Source organism: Pinus tabuliformis, chromosome 4_1, assembly GCF_031772625.1.
Source record: "Pinus tabuliformis cultivar Carrire ecotype Pingquan chromosome 4_1, CPIR1, whole genome shotgun sequence".
NCBI classification, from domain to species: domain Eukaryota; kingdom Viridiplantae; phylum Streptophyta; class Pinopsida; order Pinales; family Pinaceae; genus Pinus; species Pinus tabuliformis.
Window position 1 is genome coordinate 499335788 of NC_142303.1, and position 21256 is coordinate 499357043.

General features: G+C 37.4%; 1 protein-coding gene across 1 annotated transcript; it reads right to left on the reverse strand.

The window, feature by feature from the left end:
* Positions 1-357: 357 nt before the first annotated feature.
* LOC149176706 (uncharacterized) lies at positions 358-2173 on the reverse strand. Its single transcript, XM_089421543.1, has 2 exons — positions 2032-2173; positions 358-1181 (listed from the first exon to the last, which is right to left on the reverse strand). The coding sequence occupies exons 1-2, from the start codon at positions 2171-2173 to the stop codon at positions 358-360; spliced, it is 966 nt and encodes a 321-aa protein (XP_089277669.1).
* Positions 2174-21256: the final 19083 nt, after the last annotated feature.

The following is a 21256-nucleotide window of genomic DNA, read 5'->3' on the forward strand; positions in this document are numbered from 1 at the left end:
CCCAATTTTCTGACAAGCTTGAGATTTTCGAACCATTCCACATAAATCTTTTTCCACGATCTGCCAACAATTCTGCAAGAATCTGGTAGTAAATCCATCTAGGCCGGGGGCCTTATCTGGCTCCATTGTAAAGAGGGCGGTTTTTATTTTATTATTACTGACTTATGCTTCCAAAAACGGATTGTTTCTGGCAGAAATCAGAGATGGCACCCCATTCACTAAATTTGAAATGTGCCTGAGACCCTCTTTTTCGCTATACAAATTTTTGAAGTGAAGGAAAGCAACATTTTTTATGCTTTTTATATCTTTGTGTTTGATGTTCTCTTCCTTGATTTCTGAGATGGAATTGAAGCTTTTTCAGGCTTGCGCTTGCTTGTGAAAGAAGGATGAGTTCCTATCTCCTGCCTTGAGCCAAAGCCTACGAGATTTAATCCTCCAATACTCTTCCTCGGCCAAGCTTGCCTTGAGAAGTTTTTGCTGAAGTTCAGCCTCCTTGTCTAGAATTTCTTTTGTGATCTCTTCATTTTCCGATTTCAAATGATGGATCTTGAGGCATTCTTGGATCTTTTTCCTTTCCACTGCTGGGCTAGGAAGGAATTTTACCCAATTTTTCATTGCAGCTTTCACTCTCTTGAGTTTTTCCTCCCAGAAAAAGAAGGCAGAGCCGTTGACTGGTTGCTTCCAAGTTTCTTTTACTAATTGCATAAATGGCTGTTCCTTAACCCAAAGGGAACTAAATTTAAAAGGGATAGGACCTTGATCCATATGGGCCAGAAGATCAAGTTTGATGGGTCTATGATCGGAGACACTACAAGGGAGAATATGCATTCTAGACTCTAAACCAAGAAGAAGAAAAGTACTTAGAACAAGAAATCTATCTAACCTTGCAGCAATATGTCCCGGACTGAGTCTTTTATTGGACCAAGTGTACTTGCCCAACGAAGGTTTAATGTCGATCATGTCCCAATCCTGAAGCAGGTCCTCAACCCATTCTCGTGCCGGATCCCTTACAATGCTTCCTCCACGCTTTTCAACCACAGATAAGGTGAGATTTAGGTCCCCTGCAATGATGATGTTCGCTAAATCTTTAGAATCTGTCAAACTTCTAATAGAATCCCAGCACGTCTTTTTCTCTCCTACGCTGACTGGAACATACACATTGAAGAGATAGAGGGTCTCATCTGAATCAACGTGTTGCAGCTTAGAGAACAGTTAATGGGTGTTGGTGACCTCTTTGATCGTTGAGAACTTGTTTGCGTTCCAAAGGGTGCCCAGGCCTCCTAAGGCACCACGAGTTGAAACAGCTTGTCCTTCACTTCTCTTCCACAGTTTTTTGCTGATATGGAGGAAGGCCTTGTCCTCCACTTTAGTCTCCTGGATGAGGAGTATATCAGGGGATTCAGATCTTATCATGCTTTTGATGGCTTCTTCTTTTATTCTACTCCCCATACCCCTACAATTCCAGGAGACAATCTTCATCACTTGCTTTCTGAATGGAGAGCTCCTTTAGAGCTCTGGGACTGGTTTCTGGTCGTATTCAGAGTTTTTGACAAGAGTTTCTCGAGGGTTGGTTGACTTCCTTGGAGTTTGTCTTTATAAGTCTCTTGTTCTCTTTTCTCACGGGAAGATTTTTGGCCTCTCAATGATCTTCTATCCGAGGTTTGTGAATCCCCTATTTCACCTTCTTCTTCTTCCAACAATGCACTGGCAGGTTGGGCAACCTAACCCACACAGGGACGGCTTTGGGGACGTCAACTGCTGGGTTAAAATCAAGGATCCACTTATTGAGATACAACCACTGGGGGCCGATTAAATAATGACCGTTGTGGAATATCAAATCCTTATCATCCTTTTAAGAGAATTCAAATAGAAAGAATCCCTTCCCTAGAAAATACGAAGTGACTCTGCTTTTAATCAGCGGTGCCCAGTTCCTTGTGACCCAGCTCTCTATGGTTTTGGGGGAGAGCCAGAGTCTAGTGAACTGTCGAAACAAAGCACACTCAGCCAAAGAAAGGGCGACCTAAATCGGACCCTCAAGAGGGAGTGAAATCTCAGGGATGCCATCCAAACGCTTCACAAACTTCGCAGCCTCGGTCGCTTTCTTCTTTGGGAGTGAATCCAAAAGTTTAAGAAAAGCCTCAGTATCAGAAAGGGTAGGCGGTGGTGGCTCCATTGAAGCAACGCCTTAGCTCGATCAAAACGAGCACACCCGAGCGAACATGTTCCTTCAAGCCAACCCAGAAAAGATACCCCTGTAAAGCAAGAGCAGACGGCCAAAGCGCCACGCAAGATCAAAGTGTCGCTCAGGAAAAGAGAGCCCTCTAAAGTAGCCACAGTGTAACGCCTCGCAGGTTCGTGCGAAGGCACGCGCTCCCTCCAACCGTGAAAAGTGACTAAGTATAAACGCAGGCGCTCCATAAACGACGAAGGCATCCACATATGCGGGCGGTTATGGAGAGGCACTTGCATATTTATATGGTGGACAGGCGGTTCACTTATGTATTCAAGCCGAGCAAGCAACGAACCATATGTTGGGCGAGCCGACGATGGATGGAGCGGTTGGTGGGCGAAAGGTTATGCGTTTTGGAGGTCGGCCAGATGGGAAGGCAACCACCATGGAGCGCATATAAACTTGGAGGATCGCATGATCATTTGGGCATCGAACAACCTTCGCTCTTCATGACACAAGGTGTGCGCACAAGGGTAAAGGCGCAGAGATATTCTACTGCAGCTCGGGTATGAGCCCGCTGAGTCGGGCATAGGTACTAAGCATACACGGTAGGGTGGAAGAGTGCGCAGAAAAGAAGGGCGTAGGGGTTAAACGACGAACGGTTGGATGAGCTCGCCGAGTCGGGCATTGTTCCGGGTGTGAGTCGGTTGTGTGGTGTGGTCGGTCGCCACCACACGGTAATATATCTTGTTGTGTGTTGTGGTTCGGCGGTGGGTTCGTGCACGGGTGCGCCGGCCTGCCCAACGACAGAAGAGGTGTATGTTGTATATTGTAAAGTTGTATTTTGGTGGAGTCTTGGCAGACCGCCGTGCGCTCTTGCACGGGCGGGCGCCCTTCCGTTTATGGAACGCCGGTTGAGCGCGGCTCCTGGTCATGTAACTTTGCATATATAATAAAAAGATTGATTATTATTATTATTACTGAGTTGATTTTATTATTGTATATTGTTAATGGTTTTCGCACATTAATAATATTAATTCATGTTATTATGAATTGTTGAAGGCGTAGTTCGTAAAGTTAACTAACAGTGAACAAGTTATTAACTTAGGTGGTGCCGCACCCGCTCAATTAAATGAAAAAAGAATTGGGGGCGTGTCAGTTGGTATCAGAGCAAGGTTTGCTCGTGAAGGTTTGAAGCAGAGCAGGTCTGAAGACTTGGAGAAGTCTTGCAGGAAGCTGGGTGAAGCAAGTGTGTGTACACTTGGAAGTTGATGACAGTTGATATTTGAGCAAGGTTGCTCATGACAGTGGAAGCAAGTACTTGCAGGTGAAGAAAGCTAGTCTCACATACAAGTGGAACAAGGGCTGGTTCATGGTTGCAAGGAACTTGGTGAAGCTGGTAAAGGTCGGAACCAGGTGTCGTAGAGTTGGGCAGGCGGTACTATGTGCTGGTCATACGATTTGGGCACTTGTCAAGTAGGCAAGTGGGACTGCGTGTGGGCAGGTATACACGGTTTGGGCGTCTGTAGACCAAGCGAAGTAGGAACCGGGGAAGACAAAGTACAAGGCATGGCAAGTTTGGGAGAAGGTGAAGGGAAGCTCTTTCTTACCTTATATAGGTTGAAGAGGTTGAAGGAAGAGAATCCTCGGATCCGAGATAAGCTTGAAGTCTTGGAAAGGAATGTTGAAGGAGAACTTCTTCAACTTGGTTGGGCAATGGAGCAAGGTGAAGTTGCAGATTGTGCTATCAAGGAAGAGGAAGTGATGATGATTGGAAATGTTGCAGACATGACCATGATGGAAGATGAACTTGAGGATGATCAAGTTGAACCAGGATCGTGCAGTTTGTGGACATGGATGAATGAGGAAGAGCCTCACGATGATGAAGTAAGTATTGATACTAGTGTTTCATTTGGGCATTTGGTGGATGGACCATATGCAGGGAAGGGCAAAGCAAGTTTGCCAATGCTAGGGAGGATCTTACCATGGATGTCTATGATGAGACCTTGTATGGAGAAGCAAGGATTGTCGATTGTTGCAGGACTTGTTGGGGTTGCTTGTGACCTTGTGATGAAAGGTGCAAGGGCCCGTGACAAGGGTGGAACTTGATGATCGTTGTGGATGATTGGGTCATGCTTTAGCCACTTTGGCTAAGTGCCCGGCATGACTCATGGACAGATTGGAGGGCACACACTTGAGTTGCTTGGGTGGACTTCTCATGGCCGAGACCAAGAGGTAGTCTTGGTGGAACCTTCAGTGGGGGAGCTATGATGGAAGGGACTTATGATGATGATATGGTTGGGTGACCGAGTTCACTAGACCGAAGATTTTAGACTTGGATGAGGATGACCGACTGTTGTGATGGGTCTACTTGATTGGACTACATGGACAACATAGTCATGGACATCAGGTTGGAGACATGGAGCATGGCAGTCTTATGCAGGGACATTATGTGGAGCACCTGTAGAGGTGTCACTTATGGGCATCCAATGAGGAGTGCCAAGGTAGGAATGTTGTGCAGATGGATTTGCTGATGTGACATGGGGACTTATCACTTATGAGCCGATGGAGAGGTTGTACACTCTTGTGCAACAAGACCATGGACTTGGATGGAGTTATGAGTAGATTATGGAGCGTTCCTACTACATGGAGAGCTGAGGCATCTTGCAGAGACCTTTGGGCCGAGACTTGTATGCTTGCTGAGATATTGGTTGGGGATGGTTTATGGAGCTCACGATGACATGAGATTGTTGTGTATTTTAGAGACTTCATACATGGTGGACTTGGAGGATCTGATGCATTGAGGAGCTGAGGTCAGGGACTTTGATGCAGGTGCATACTTTCAAGTACATGCATAGGTGTGACTTGAGAGAGTGACTTGATGTGGAGGATCGATATGAGACACTTTGGAGTGATGGAGTTACGATGATGATGATGCCTTGGTGGCAACACTTGGGCATGAGTTGAGCCGAGACTCAGCTACCTTTTGACACATGGGAGCTGATTGATCTATGATCATGGGCAGCACATGGATAGATGAGGTAGGTGTATACTTGTTTCTATGGAGACTTGAGGGTTGACACATTGCAAATATGATGGGGGTAGCTTCATGGACTTGGATGTGGCATACCGAGAGTTGGAGTTTGATGAGATGGTCTCTTCATATGGGGGAGGCACACATATGGATGATGTTGGAGTAGATGTGGCTAACTTCGTGTAGCACATTGACACCAAACATCATGGATGACATGTTGTAGTTGAGATGAGGACTACTTCATGGACCTGAGCATGGTTTACTTATATGGATGGATTCTTGATCGAGTTCAGGATGTGACAGGATGCTTTGAGGAACGACTGATGGTTGCATGAGGATGTGCATTGTCATGGTTTGGGCGTGACGGTTGGATTAGCTACCCAACTAGTTCAGACATGGGGGTTAACAGTGTGCAGAGATATGTTAGCATTGTGTTGGAGTATCATGGCAGTAGTTCACATGAGGACGATACATGATGAGGTCGACACGATATGTTGCAGTGAGCAGGCAGCTTGAGATGGAGGGACCAGCCTTCCACAATGGAGCAGCATGTAGAGATGATGACATGGTGGCTGATGATCATGGATTGAGATGACTTCCGATAGATGACATATTGTTGAGATGAGATGTTGGCACATGGTTGAGGTGTGTTAGCACTTGTTGACGTATCATGGGCAGTTTGCACATGGTGGTGATGACATCATGGAGTTTGACACATTGTTGCAGTGGACATGTAGCTTCAATTGGAGGGATCAACCTTCCATGGTGGAGAGCAGCATGAGGAGATTGTGACAGGGTGGTTGATGATCGTGGACATCTGATATATGACATACCTTGGTATGTGGTCTTAGTGACAGATGGTTACCAAGACGAGACATGGTGGAGATGTGGTTCTACATATGTTGCGATGATGATTGCAGTATGTGGAGGAGTTGACATCATGGGCAATGATGATCTTGGTAGATGGTTACCGAGATGGTATGTTGTCGAGGACGAAAACGATTTCCAGTGGGGGAGAATGTAACGCCTCACGGGTTCGTTCGAAGGCGCGCGCTCCCTCCAACCGTGAAAAATGACTAAGTATAAACGCAGGCACTCCATAAACGACGAAGGCATCCACATATGCGCGCGGTTATGGAGAGGCACTCGCATATTTATATGGTGGACAGGCGGTTCACTTATGTATACAAGCCGACCAAGGAGCGAACCATATGTTGGGCGAGCCGACGATGGATGGAGCAGTTGGTGGGCAAAAGGTTATGTGTTTTGGAGGTCGGCCAGATGGGAAGGCAACCACCATGGAGTGCATATAAACTTGGAGGATCGCATGATCATTTGGGCATCGAACAACCTTCTCTCTTCATCGCACAAGGTGTGCGCACAAGGGTAAAGGCGCAGAGATATTCTACCGCAGCTCGGGTATGAGCCCGCCGAGTCGGGCATAGGTACTAAGCATACACGGTAGGGTGGAAGAGTGCGCAGAAAAGAAGTGCGTAGGGGTAAAACGACGAACGGTTGGATGAGCCCGCCGAGTCGGGCATTGTTCCGGGTGTGAGTCGGTTGTGTGTGTGTGCGGTCGGTCGCCACCACACGGTAATATAACTTGTTGTGTGTTGCGGTTCGGCGGTGGGTTCGTGCACGGGTGCGCCCGCCCGCCCAACGACACAAGAGGTGTATGTTGTATATTGTAAAGTTGTATTTTGGTGGAGTCTTGGCAGACCGCCGTGCGCTCTTGCACGGGCAGGCGCCCTCCCGTTTATGGAACGCCAGTTGACCGCGGCTCCCGGTCATGTAACTTTGCATATATAATAAAAAGATTGATTATTATTATTATTGCTGAGTTGATTTTATTATTGTATATTGTTAATGGTTTCCGCACATTAATAATATGAATTCATGTTATTATGAATTGTTGAAGGTGTAGTTCGTAAAGTTAACTAACGGTGAACAAGTTATTAACTTAGGCAGCGCCGCACCCGCTCAATTAAACGAAAAAATAATTGGGGGCGTGACACACAGGGCCGAGGCAACAGCCTCAGTCGCAGAGGATCAGTTGCAGAGCGGTGACTAGCTCTTGAAAAAATCTTTTTTCATTCAATGCACAATGTTAAATTGTGGAAAAGATGCAATTTTTTTTATAAAAGACAAAACAATACTCAATTAAAAAAAAATCAAATAATTAATACTATACCTATAACAAATACAATAATCAATACATTTTAACTAAAAAAGAAAAAATCAATTATAATGAAATTGATATTTCAAACAAATAAAAATATAATATATGTCTACATTATTGAAAAGAACTCATTTGAATTTTTAATTATAAATAAAATAATTAAAGAAAAAAACATCTAAAATAAGAAATTTTTAAATTCTAATTATAGCAACACTTTATTTAAAAAAAAATGGTAGTAAAAACTCTTTTTTTTTTAATAAACAAGGAGCATGCATGAAACTAGTTAAACATAAATTTTGTAAATAATATTAAAAGAAGAAATGTTTTCATTAAAACATGCCCTTAAATACAACAACTATGCCTTCAACCAATTAAACAATATTTTTCTAATTAATATTAAAATATAAACCATTTGTTTTTATTAAAACAAATTTAAAAAAAAAAATTGTGACTTTACAGTTTGAATATATCAAATCATACCATAAAATAAATTTGTTAAATAATATTAAACATGTACAAAATTGCAATTGCTAACCTATCGCATAAAAGAATATTTACTTTCACATACAACATCATCTTTTAAAAAATTAAAATAATATTAAACATGTATAAAATTGCAATTTTTAACATATCACATAAAAAAATATTTACTTAACTACTACTTATCCAACAAACTTGCAAACAACATACGCTAAGGAATTAAAAGATTCAACGAAAGTAAATAGCTTCTTGATTACTCATTAGTAAAATATTATCATAAGTACTAGTTATAAAATTTTATTCTTTTATTTATTATTAATAAAAATTTATTAACATTACAATTATTTTATTATTATTTTGTGTTATTATTATTTTGTTTTCTATTTTATTTCTAAATTGTTTTTCAGTATATCATTCAAAATCCCCACTTTCATACTAATATAACATATTTTTAATATCCAAATTATGTAAAAATATTTTTATACCAATATAAAATATTTCTAATATCCCAATTACTTAAAAATATTTTAAGTAATGCATTAGAATTTGGATGTTCACATTTCTATAACGAACCAAGTTAGCAAAAAAATGCATACACTAACTACAAAATAAATTGATATTTCTTTACGATTATCTAAATGCATTTTACACACTTTACAGCACTCAACTAAATCATATAATCGATTTATTAAAAATACAGGAAACTTTTTCATGAAGCTTTTTCGAAGTATAATAATGACATTCATACCGGAAAAATATGTTAGATAATACAGTAAAACTCACCATTCACATCTCTATAGTGAATCAACCTAATAGGTAAGCTATATTTCTTAGGATTAACTAAATATATTTTACAAACTTTGTAACATACCACAAAATTACAATCCTTCAATCCTTCAAGTAAGATAATCATTTGGGTAAGGATAACAACCATGGACCTATGTAAAGAGGAGGATAATCACTCTGTTAAGTGTAAATACCATGGAAGTGTTATTAGTCTCTTGCCTTGCAGCACTATAGGATCGATCGGTCGTTGACCAACCATTAGACTATTTATTATCAAAAAAAATTAGTTTTTATCACAATTTAATTAGTATTATAGGATTAATCGGTCGTTGACCAACCATTAGACTATTTTTTATCAAAAAAATTTAGTCTTTATCACAATTTAATTAAAGTTTTATATTGATAATATCAATTTAATGAAATTTCATTAGACTATTTTTTATCAAAAAAATTTAATCTTTATCACAATTTAATTAAAGTTTTATATTGATAATATCAATTTAATAAAATTTTAACCCAGTTTAAGTTTCCGGGTTTTATTTTCATTAAGGATATATCAACCATTAAAACTTAAGATACAAGTCTTAAGATACAAGTTTTCAATTTCACTTAAACTGATATATAAATCATTAAAACTTAAGATATAAGTTTTTAATTTCTTTCAGTTTCACCTAAACTTGAAGTAATGTTAGTTTGGAGTTAGCATTACTCCAACACATTAAATGTTTGTGGTATGGGTAATACATTTACACTTTACGAATAGTTTTCCACATGCAACAACTGCCACCATTTTTTTTCTATAGTTGCTTTTGTCCAATGGCAACAACTATTGTAAACTTGTCAACCAACCTTTCTTGGTGAGTAATGTCGTTCAGCCCCTTCATACTCATAATTTCAATCGGTTCTACATATGGGTGTTCGCTTGGAGAGCTGATTGTTTCCTTCACAGACATTGATCAGGGGCTTCATGCTTAATTATAAAGGTGAGGGCAGAAAAGCTTTGTTCAGGTGTGGGAGATCTTTGTTCAGTTGTGGTGCATCCATTTGCAGAACATATCATGTATGCAACAATATTTTCCATGTCTCATCTATCTTTTACATGGCTCATCTATCTCTAGATCTCACCAATATTGCTTCTATCTCTAGTTGTTTGATTAGCTACCACTTCATTTTCCTTTTTTTACCTTTAGATTCTAAGAAGAAAAATGTTTTTGCAGGTTTATTCTCTTTATCGATTAGCTACCACTTCGTTTTCCTTTTTTCCTTTAGATTCTAAGAAGAAAAATGCTTTTGCAGGTTTCATTCTCTTCATCATTCTCATGTGCGTACCAAATTCAGCGTTTTCATGCCAATTTATGACTATCTTTATGGAACAGTCGACGAATCTTCATATATTCTCTATGAGGCTGCAAGTGAAGGTAAATATCTCTATCACATAACATCAACTGAAAAACAAGGGCTGAATGGCTAGCCACACAGCTTAAACGGTCAAAAGAAAACTGGAATTCCTGTTTTATAGCGCAATTAATGACCAAATCATTTAATCTTTTATACCAATTAATGACCAAATGATTTAATTGAAACATAGCAATTAATGATCAAATGATTTAATTGAAACAGGGCGCAAGGAGAGAGTTGATTTCTTATACTTGACACATTCAACAAACCATTGTTTCTGAGGCACCAAAAACTTGTGAGGTACCAATAGTAATAAAATGAAAATGTTTTACAGGGAGAATATGGAGGAATCTTGATGCACCTAATTTAGTTACATAAATAAATAGAATGCCCTTCTTCCACAGTTAAATGCATTAACATATTGTGGTTCCATTCATATTTTTACGTGGACAAATAATATCTAATTTTTCTCGTTCCTATTTAGACAGACTGATAGATATAATGTGATTTAACCAGTATTTAGATGTCAAATGCAGCGATTGTTTCAGTAATCATAATCTTTTCACAATAGCAAAGAGATTGTTTCAGTAATCATGATTTTTTAATAATAGCAACAGAGGTTTAAAATTTTGAAAGGCGCAACTGAAGACATAATGCCTGGAAATAACCATAGAGTGCTGGTACTAATTGCAATTATGTCCGATTAGAGTTATCTTTTACTGCAAGTATCCGGTTAGAGCCCTGGTATTAATTTTCATTATAACCTCCATGCAAGACATGCATCATCACATGATTATGAGCTGGAGGAGAGGAGCCAGCCGAAAGCAAAGTGCAGATGGGAGCAAATCCATATCTTGAAAAACAGATTTAATCATGGCATCGTAAACCCTCCAAGAGATAAAATAAAAAGAATGAGAACTCAATTGTAAGAGTTTAGACAAGTTGGCGAGGCCAGTGTGCTGTACTAGTTCCAAAACAGAAAATCCTAAACAAAACGAAGACAATGGCAACTGCAAGTTGCCCAAATATCTAAATCTGGCACTGAGTCTGGAACCCTATCTTCCTCTTTATCCATATCAACCACAATAACAACATCATATGATAGTCCTGTGATAGACCTTTCTAGCAGTCCAATGAATTCCATGTTCAATAATATTGAAAATCAACTTCTCTCCTCTTCTTCTATGCCAGTTTCTTCATTTGCCAGGCATCAATATTATCTATAGGTGAATAATTCCATCTCCATTATATACAAGTGAACAATTCCAGCTCCATTATATCCAGTTGTATAAACATAAGTGCAAAATCTCAGATACGGGTTCCTCTTCCTCTTCATGAGTGATCGAGATATTTACGAAGCTCTGGCCCAGAGCCTCTGTTCTGATTTATGGCCATATTATTTGCGACTTGACAAGCAACTACCCTCAACTAACCGCTACGAGGCGCCCTTGGTAAATCTGCATGGAAATGTCTGTTAGAGATCTGCAGTTTCTAAATCTTAATGTGACCCGATTAAAGCATTAAAACATTAAAGCACTAAAGCAGTTTCTAATCTAAAGCATTAGATCTTAAGCGTTGAATTGGTATATGATGGACGTACCAGATTAGAGTTAAATAATATATAAAGGATTGGGTCCTCTCTCTCCCACACACATTCTTTCTCCATCAAGAAGCACATAAAGGAAGTGAGGGCAAGAAAAGAGAAACCGAATTCTGAAGAAGAGGAACAAAGTAGATGGCAGCCATTACATCTTCCCCTGTTAATCAAGGTATGTCATCTATCATATTAAGTTGTGTTTGTGAAATATTCGGTATTGATGATCTTTGGGCTGTTACTGGAAATTTTACATTTGGTATCAGAGCTAAATCAATAACTGAATATTTCCTATGATTGCCCTTGCGAATGAATATAATGGAAATTTGATTAATCAAGAGATTTTGTAGCTGTGCATGTCGATGCCGAAGGGGATTCTGGACCTCTGTGTTTTTTTTTTTTTTTATTTATTTATTTTACTTTCGGCAGAAGCGCGCAAACCGACATATTACTGTGCCTTTCCTTAAGATTTTTACTAGTTTAAACGCAATATCCCTAAGTTTCATCGTTTTATCTAGCGTTTTATATGCCCTGCGATCATCCATTAAGTTTTGGGAAATCCTGGAGGTTTAACATTCCCAAATATCATTTATGAAAATGGCAATGACGAGTCCATCCTCCCTTGGAAAGATCGATTTCCTTGCTGGTGGGTACTGTGACAACATGAAACCGTTGATCTGAAGAATAGCCTCAAACTGAAGGATCGAATCCCCACACTGGCTATTCGACTTGAGAAGAAAAATAGTAGTCGGCCCTTTTGAATACGTCCTTCTGCAGCCACCGGCTTTTAATTCTGAAAAATATGCTCGGCCTCTGTACTAATGGTTAGAAGATGGGCTAATGTGTTGTGGTTGTACACGTGTGTGGGTATGGCACCATGTCTAGAAAACATATCGTGTCAAATTCCGATGGGTATAGGCGTGTGTTTTTGAGGGGTTGCGGGTTCTGATTTCGGCGATTATGGTGTTTCCATGGTTTCTCTCCTCCATTAAGAGAAGCAACGGGTCACAGACCCTCGTGTATCTATCCACCAGATATGCAAAACAAACCATAACAGATTGACAAGTTTTAGCATAGTTTTGTCTAGGGTGACAACATGTTACACTAGATTCAATGCTTTGGAATGGTTATCGGGCTTAACACAGGCAGGGTATTTTTTGAAGTTCGAGCATGTACCCCATATATCTGTATATTAAGGAGTTATGTTTTCCATTTATGCACTCATATTTCAACATAGATGGCTACCAAGTTGTCCGTTTTGACACGTTATCTAAACAACTGAGTTAATAAGACAGATGATAAAAATTTAGTGGTGTTTTGGTTCTGATTTGTTTTATTAGCCCTTGTTGGTATTAATATGTTTAGTAATTAAATTTGAGAGAGTTATTGTATAACTTTGGTGTAGGTGGAAAAACAGATTAATATTGTACTTCAAAATAATTGGAAATGAGGTTTGTATTTCAAAATAGTTGGAATTAACATGTTTTTGTCAATTTCTCTTCATAGTGAGGGAGTTGATTATCGATCTGTACGCGGTGTGGGACTATGACATAGAGAAAAGTTTCAAATTGAAATATGTTTCGGATGTCTGATATATAAATGACATTCTCGAACGGATTTTTAATTTTTATTAAAAAGGAATCATAAACTTGAAGTCATGAGAATTTTCACTGCAACAATAATATTTTATTTTAATTGATTAAAATTTAAAAAATTATAATTTTGTTTCAATAAAGTAAAAATCACAACTATTTAAAAAATTAGTTTAAAGGGTGCTCTTAAAATTGATTTTGAAAATTTTCTTCTGCTCTATCTATCCTTAAATATTATACTTTTAGATTTCATTCCATTTATCTCCTTTATATATATATATATATACCATGTATCTATTAAGTTTAAAAAGATAAAATATATTGATGTTAGACAAAACTTATTGGCATTTTGGTTATTCCCGGTTTTATTAATTGTTCTCAGACCCCGCAGGGTCTACCGCTGCTTGTTGCCCTTGTTCAAGTTGGGATATGCTAAAGTTGATATATGTCATTTGTCTTTTTGTATAGGATTATATTTGTTTTTCTTTATATGTTTATATTTATATGTTTAGTAAATTGTTTAAGTTGGGACATGTTAAAGTTGATATATATCATTTGTCTTTTCTATAGGATTATATTTGTTTTTCTTTATAGGTTTATATTTATAACATTAGATATAATTAAAATTAGTTATTTATTTGAAAGTTAATTAATAATTAAGAGTATGTGTTTTCTTAGAAAATGTCACAAATTTAAATTTAGAGAGATTGAATATGTATATTTTTTTAAACATAGAAGTCAAATAGTTATGTTGAGACAAATTCCTTGTCCCATAAACAAAAGTGCCTCATTTACAATTTTGATACCTAACTTGTAATGACCCAAATATAAAATTTGCATAAAATAGCTTCATAAATCTAAGTTGTCAACACCATAAACATTTTGCACAAATTAAACCACAAAATTTATGGCAAAAAGGGAAATAGAATTTTCAACTGAATAATAGACAATATAAACATGCAAAAGATCTCAGCCTTATTTTATTAATATGTAAATCAGATATTACACGAGCAGGAATATGGCTGAGATGATGGCCCCGAGTAGATCTACAATATGTTGCATCTCACCTTGAAAACAAACTAAAAATCAATAAACTACAACCTGTTAATCTTGAATGGATCCACTAATGGAAGAGATGGGTACTCGCTGACTCTCACTGAATCACCCTAGGATTTTCGTCCTGGGGCTATTGCTTAAGTAGAGAACCTGGTTCTCAAAACCTCATCACAAAGATAGTGCACAAATCCAAGATTTCTCAAAATCATCTCCTTAGGCTCTTCTTTTATAGATTTGGTGGATAGATCCCCAAGCCTATAGAAGCACCTTATTTTATTATTCTAGAAGCTCCTCCACTGACTTTACCTTAACTAACCTTTTAATCTTATTTTATTTCACTTCAGCCACTTTTGGGCCTTTTCCTCCAATTAATTATTTTTCCTTAATTAAATGAACAATTAAAGTCATTTTTAATGAAGAAAAATGGTAAATCTTCCACCATTCTCTCTCCAGCCAATGGAAGTCACTTCTAGCATCTCATCCCGTAGATCTTCTCATTCCGTTTCCAATGAGCTATTACATTAAGGTGTTCCATCAAGTAATCTTCATGGAATGTCACCTTGAGCATAATTAAATAAGTTAGGTCCCATAATCATGCTAATTAGTTCTTTATTTATATCTGTTTTCTAGAGAAATTGATATTGAAACAAATTGATTAATATGGATATTCAAGTCATTTTTTTTTATTTTCATAATGAAATATTTAAAAAAAATATTAAAATTATACATCTCTCTACTATTCAAAAGTCGGTATATAATTTTTTTTTGCACATTTAATTATTTTATCTCTCCAAAGTTGTTATAAAATTATATTACTTCATTTGGACAGGGAGATATTTTATTTATGTTTGAGAATGAATCTAAGATATTTTTACCACATTTCCTTTATACTAGGTTGTAATATCAACATTGAATCAAGTTACCACACTGAGAGTGTGATTATTTACGACATTAAAGAATATGTATGCTATACCTAGGAGAGATGATGTATTTGATCAAATGAAAGGGGCAATGGTTTTCTTTAAAATAGATTGTGTAACTAGATATGACCAGTTAAGGATTATGGAAGGTGACATCCCACAAACCACCTTTGCAACTCACTTCAGGCATTATGAGTTTATTGTAGTGAGGTTTGGTTTGACTAATGAACTGAATATGTTCATGAGCCTCATGAATGGCTTGTTCCAGAAGCTTCTGGACCACTTTGTCCAAGTATTTTTGGATGATATTCTTATGTATTCCAAGAATGAAAAGTAGCATGAAAAGCACTTAAGGGTTTTGCTACCCCTAAACCCTCTTTCCTAGTGCCATATTCCTTCGTTATCCTAAGTCCTTATTTCTTCACTATCTCCTCTACCCTAGGGCCTTATTCCTTCATTATCCCCTCTTCGTTAGGGCCCTATTCCTACCCCTATGCTCCTTCAACCTATTTACCCCTAGGTTTTGATCCCCTTTATTCTTGGTCTCACATTCACTTGTCTCATAACCCTAGTTTCTTGCCAGCAGTTAGCTCCCAACCTCTAAACTAGTAAAAAGTTATTGAGAAAAAAATACTCAAGACATACCAATGTTAATACATTCATACCTAACAAAAAAAACACATTTGCATTCTTAGTTCTTAAAACACATATATTTAACAGTCCATGAACATGTATAAATTTTCTTGCAAGCACCAACCCTTAGTTCTAATAGAACATTACTTAAAATTTGTGATTGAAACATGGTGTGACCCTCACATTAAAATTGAAAATATTTACATTGAATTAAGCAAACACATCGTAACATATCTATGTTTGGACTCATCACCATCTGGGACATCTTATGCGATGCCTCAAGACAATTCTTATGTATCGAATTTGATGCTTTTTCTTCTGGGCTACGTACTGAATTTGATGTGCAAATTGTTACAACTAAGATAGGGTCTAAGCCAAAGTGTCTACCGATATAATATTTTTTGGTATCTCCAAAACCAATTCGAGATTAAAGATTTTGAATAAATACTTATTTCAATTCTAGTAGATTCATCATTTTTAAATATGCTTTAGTTTTATTTAAAATTACTACTCTGAATCAATGCTTCTTCAATACTTAAAATTTAGAGACATAGTGAACATTAGACTGTTACCCTTCCTCCTTTCAACAATACACCGTTACAACCCACCTCTAAGTCTAATAGTTGGGTGCATCCTCTTAGTTTCTTCACGACTCTCTCTACCATAAATCCCATTATAATGATGCTTCTAATGGTCAAGCATTGCAATATTAATTAATTAATTCAATAATTAATTATCAAGCATTGCAATACTAATTAATTAATTAAGTTTAACTGAGTTAAAGTCAGTTAAACTAGTTCCAACTGATGGAAGCACTAGTGGGCGGTCCAGTAGTGTGGTACTACATACAGTCGAGTGTGGTGATGTCTGTAGTTGACTGTGGTGTTTCTTGAAGTTCAATGTGGTGTTGTCTGAAGTGTAGTGTGGTGCTGCCTGCAGTCCAGTGTGGTGCTACTTGAAATGCAGTGTGGTCTTACCTGAAGTACAGTGTTGTGTTGCCTGCATTGATCAACTAGTAAATTGAAGATTCACTCATAAATAACTCATGCATGTCAGATATTAGAAAGACCTAGTTAAGATTGGAATTCAAGAGAAGTGTGCTATCAGTTGTATAATTATCTGAGTTTTACAGATGGTGCATGCAGTCAGATGAATAGCCTAAAGGAATTGTACAATCCGACAAGGGAAAATTCTTATTAAATAAGGGCCTAATTCCTCATTGAACAACACAAGGAAATACAAGCTTGGAGGCTTGGAAATTTGGTTAAGTATTGGCCAAAGTTAGTCAGTCACACGAAGGATAGAAAATACTTGTGTAGGTTGATCTCAAGGTTGAGCAGAGCATATTGTATTCATCCAAGGCTTTCCTAGGAAGTAGTGAAAAAAATAGAGATAGTGCAGAGGTTGCTCAGGCTTGAACAAAGCATTGTAATCTTCTCATATTTTCTAGCTAATGCAATATATAGATAGAATGGGTTTTTAGCTGTGGATTTCCCTAGGAAATGATTATGTAATGTGTTGATTAAATTCTTTCTCTTGTATGCTTCATGATTTAATCGATCATTTATTGTTTCTACTAATAAGTAGAGTAGATTAAAGTTAATTGTTTTAGCATATTAAAATGAGTAGTTTGAATCTACAAGGAATTTTATACATGGTATCAGACCTAGATTTTTATAAATTTGTATATGTTACCAGAGCAAGATTTGTAGAAATTTCTACATGGTATTAGAGCAGGAATCACTATCAGAGCAGAATTCACATTATATGAATTTTGAATTGTAGATTAATGGAGCTCTAGTTCAAGTCAGATCCAAAGGACCCTATGTGCAGACTTCTTAATGGATCTAGAAGACTACTAGTAGGCATATCAGTGAACCAATGTTTAATGACACAAAAAGGAGTTGTGATCATAGAAATTGGTAGAATGAGGAGCAGGGATATTTCCCACAGGGAGATCAAGACTCAAAGGGAGTCTAGTTTCAGAGGGAGCAACCCTATGGAAGCTAGTACTTATGGATATGGGGAGATCAGACTCATTATTGCAGTAGTTGTAGCAACAATGATGAAGCAACAACCGAGCATTAGCAATAACAGTATGAGTATATAAAATTTCTCTTTGCATGAATTTATACCTCTTGGTGTGAGGTAGGGCTTTGTGAAGCAATAATCCAAAGAGTTGCAGAACTTTGGGTAGCGTCCATTGAGGTGTTTTTGTCTCATGGATCATTACCTTTCTATAGGGGCCCACAATATTCAATGGTAGGAGGATCAATTTTAGTCAGATACTAAGGAGTGTAGTGCAGAGTTGACAATAGAGAGAGAGGCTCAATATTAGAGTCAATAGTAGCACAATTTTCCCCATAGAAAGTTGCAAATTGATTGAGTGATTTTTTTTTTCCTCGGTTACAGATGTTGCAGTACTAACAACAATAGTGAGAAGTGTTGTTGGAGTACATTCCTACATAGGGACAAGATGTAGATATTTTGAAAATGCATTGCCAAGATGCAAATTTGAGTTTCATAGAGGAAGGATAAAGGTAGAAGATAATCCCTTTCTTGTTGAGATGGAGTGTTGAAAATGCAATAATAAAATCCTAATTTAATTTTGTCCTTGAAGTAAAGTAAGAATAAAATTGTAATTTCACATCAGAAGACAACTTGTACAAGTTAACTAAGTTAATTTGACTTATTTGGTTTAGTTAATTCAAGATGAGGGTTAACCAGAGTCATGTAGAGTGTCCCCTTCATTATAGGAGCCCTAGTTGAGTTTATTTTGAGTTGTAATTAATTAATTCAGTTTAACTAAGTTAAAGTCAATTAAAATAGTTCCAAATGATGGAGGAACTAGTGGGAGGTCTAATAGTGTTGTGTAGCCTACAGTCGAGTATGGTAATGTCTATAGTTGACTTTGGTGCTTATTTAAGTGCAATGTGGTGCTGCCTTGCTGTCGAGTGTGGTGTTTCCTGAAGTGCAGCGTGGTGCTACCTAAAGTGCAATGTGGTGCTACCTGAAGTGCAGTGTGGTGCTTCCTGAAGTGCCGTGTGGAGCTATCTGCAATGATCAACCAGTAAACTAAAGATTCATTCATAAATAACTCATGCATTTCATATCTTAGAAATACCCATTTGAGATTGGACTTCAAGGCCATTGTACTATCAGTTGTATAATTATCTGAATTGTGCAATTGGTGCATGTTGTAAGAGGAAGAGCCTAAAGGAAATGCACAATCTACTCAAGTAAAATTCCTATTCAATAAGGGCATAATTCCTCATTGAACAACACAAGGAAATAGGAGCTTGGAGGCTTGAATGTTTGTCTAAGTATTGGCCAAAGGAAGTAAGTTAGGAAGAGGATAGAATATACTTGTGCAAGTTGAGCTCAAGGTTGAGAAAATCATATTGTATTCATCTAAGAGTTTATTAGGAAGTAGTGAGATAGATAGAGATGGTGCAGAGGTTACTCAATCTTGAGAAAAACATTGTAATCTTCTCATATTTTCTAACTAATTAAATATACATATGGAAGGGAGTTTTAGCTATGGATTTCCCCAGGAAATAATTGTGTAATATGTTGATTAAATTCTTTCTCTTGTATGCTTCGTGATTTCATCGATCATTTATTGTTTCCGCTGATGAGTAGAGTATATTCAAGTCAATTGTTTTATCATATTACAATCAAAATTTTGAATCTATAAGGAATTTTCTACACTTTATATATATGGCATGTGTCACACTGTCATTTCCTCATTGTGTCTATGTGTCTCTTGGAGTCTTTCACCTTGGATTCTATATCGAGCTCCCCTGATTCTTAAGGCCATTGTCATCGACATGTTCACATTGTTTACAGTTGTTAATAATTAACTATGGTTCATTAACTATGAGTCTTCCTTCTCACCCTGTAGTTCCTCCTAGTTTTTCAGATCCCCATATTGAGCCAATGGAAGATACTTTGGGAAAATATGAAAAATCCACCTTAGTTGACAATGATTTGACTAATCATTTTCCATTACCAACTCTGCAATATGAAGTTTACATGTATTCTATTGCTAAATCGGGTTGTGGTGCTACTTTATGGCTAAAACATAAGTTTCGGCCTTTGCAACGATCTTCTTTGATGAAATTGCGAAATTTTCCTATCTTTGGCACCACAGGAGAGGCAATGCGTTCTACCAAATTTCTCATTAGAAAAATTCATGGTCATTCATCGTGGCTCGACAAATAATATCTCATTCATGTTGAGGATATTTACATGCTTATAGGGTTTTCGTCGTATGGTCCATACATTTCCTCTGCATTACAGAGTGTTTCTAAACGTGGAAAAAAGAAGGGTGATGATAATTCATATAGGAAATATGACACTCAATGTGAAAGTCACGACACAATTATTGATATGACCAAGAATGTCTGGATCAAATTTACATGCCATGTCATTGCAGGGATGATTATGTGGGATTACACCAAAGGAGAGTGTACCCTAGATGTTATTTATGTTTCTGAAGCCTGTGATTGAGGGGAACCATTAAGTTGGTGCAATTTTCTTTTGAATGATCTCTTTGAAGCCTATGATGATGTATTTAATCAAACAATCTTTTTTATATATGGATACCTAGCTATTGCCATTTCTATGATGAAATGGTGCACACCCGAAGGTAGAGAACTTGTTGAAGTCACTGACGATGAATTCCTTTCTCTTGCTTATGCTCCATGGAAAACCCCTGTTTATTCTGCTAACAAATATTTTAATGAAAAAGCATTTGAAAATTGGGATACTGAGATGCTTGATGTCACTTATTCGATACCTATGGTACCCATGTCAATTTTGGATAGATATGTAAGTCAAATATGGTTTGGTACAAGTCATGGCCATACTTATATTCACCCTAAAAATAACAGCCCAAATATAGTCAAGATGCGGTCATTGCCCTATTATATCTTTGAAAACACTTTCCATAATGAGGCCATTGCCTCGCTAGGATTTCAATGCACGAAAAAATAGGTCGAGAAAATTTAATCAAACAACCATCATTAAAGAGAAACATGTGCACTCAATTAGTCAGTCTCCTGTCCATTGCCATAATCCCTCACCTTGAATTGCTTCACCTTCTACAACCATATTTGACCATATTAACATGGGAGCCAGTACCAAAGATGTCGCTGACATGGAAGTTGAGTCAAATCCCAAAGATACAACCCAAACAAAGAAATATGCTGACACAGAATTCGTTCCTAGACCACCTGTGAAAGACTTGTCTATATCACAGGCAAAGTCTAGCATGAGTTTTAGCAGCTCAGGTTTCTTTGTTCATTCAAGATCCAAATCACTACCAAGAGGTTTTGTATTTCGCTGAACAATCACAAGATATCGTCCCCCTTTCACCTACAAATTTCATTGCTAGGATTCACAATGAATTC

Excerpts from the sequence above, each read along its gene's own strand:
- LOC149176706 (XM_089421543.1), bottom strand. The coding sequence starts at position 2,173 with ATGGAGCCACCACCGCCTACCCTTTCTGATACTGAGGCTTTTCTTAAA. Across the intron at positions 1,182-2,031 it reads GATTTCACTCCCTCTTGAGG|ATGAGACCCTCTATCTCTTC; the intron begins GTCCGATTTAGG and ends ACGTTGATTCAG.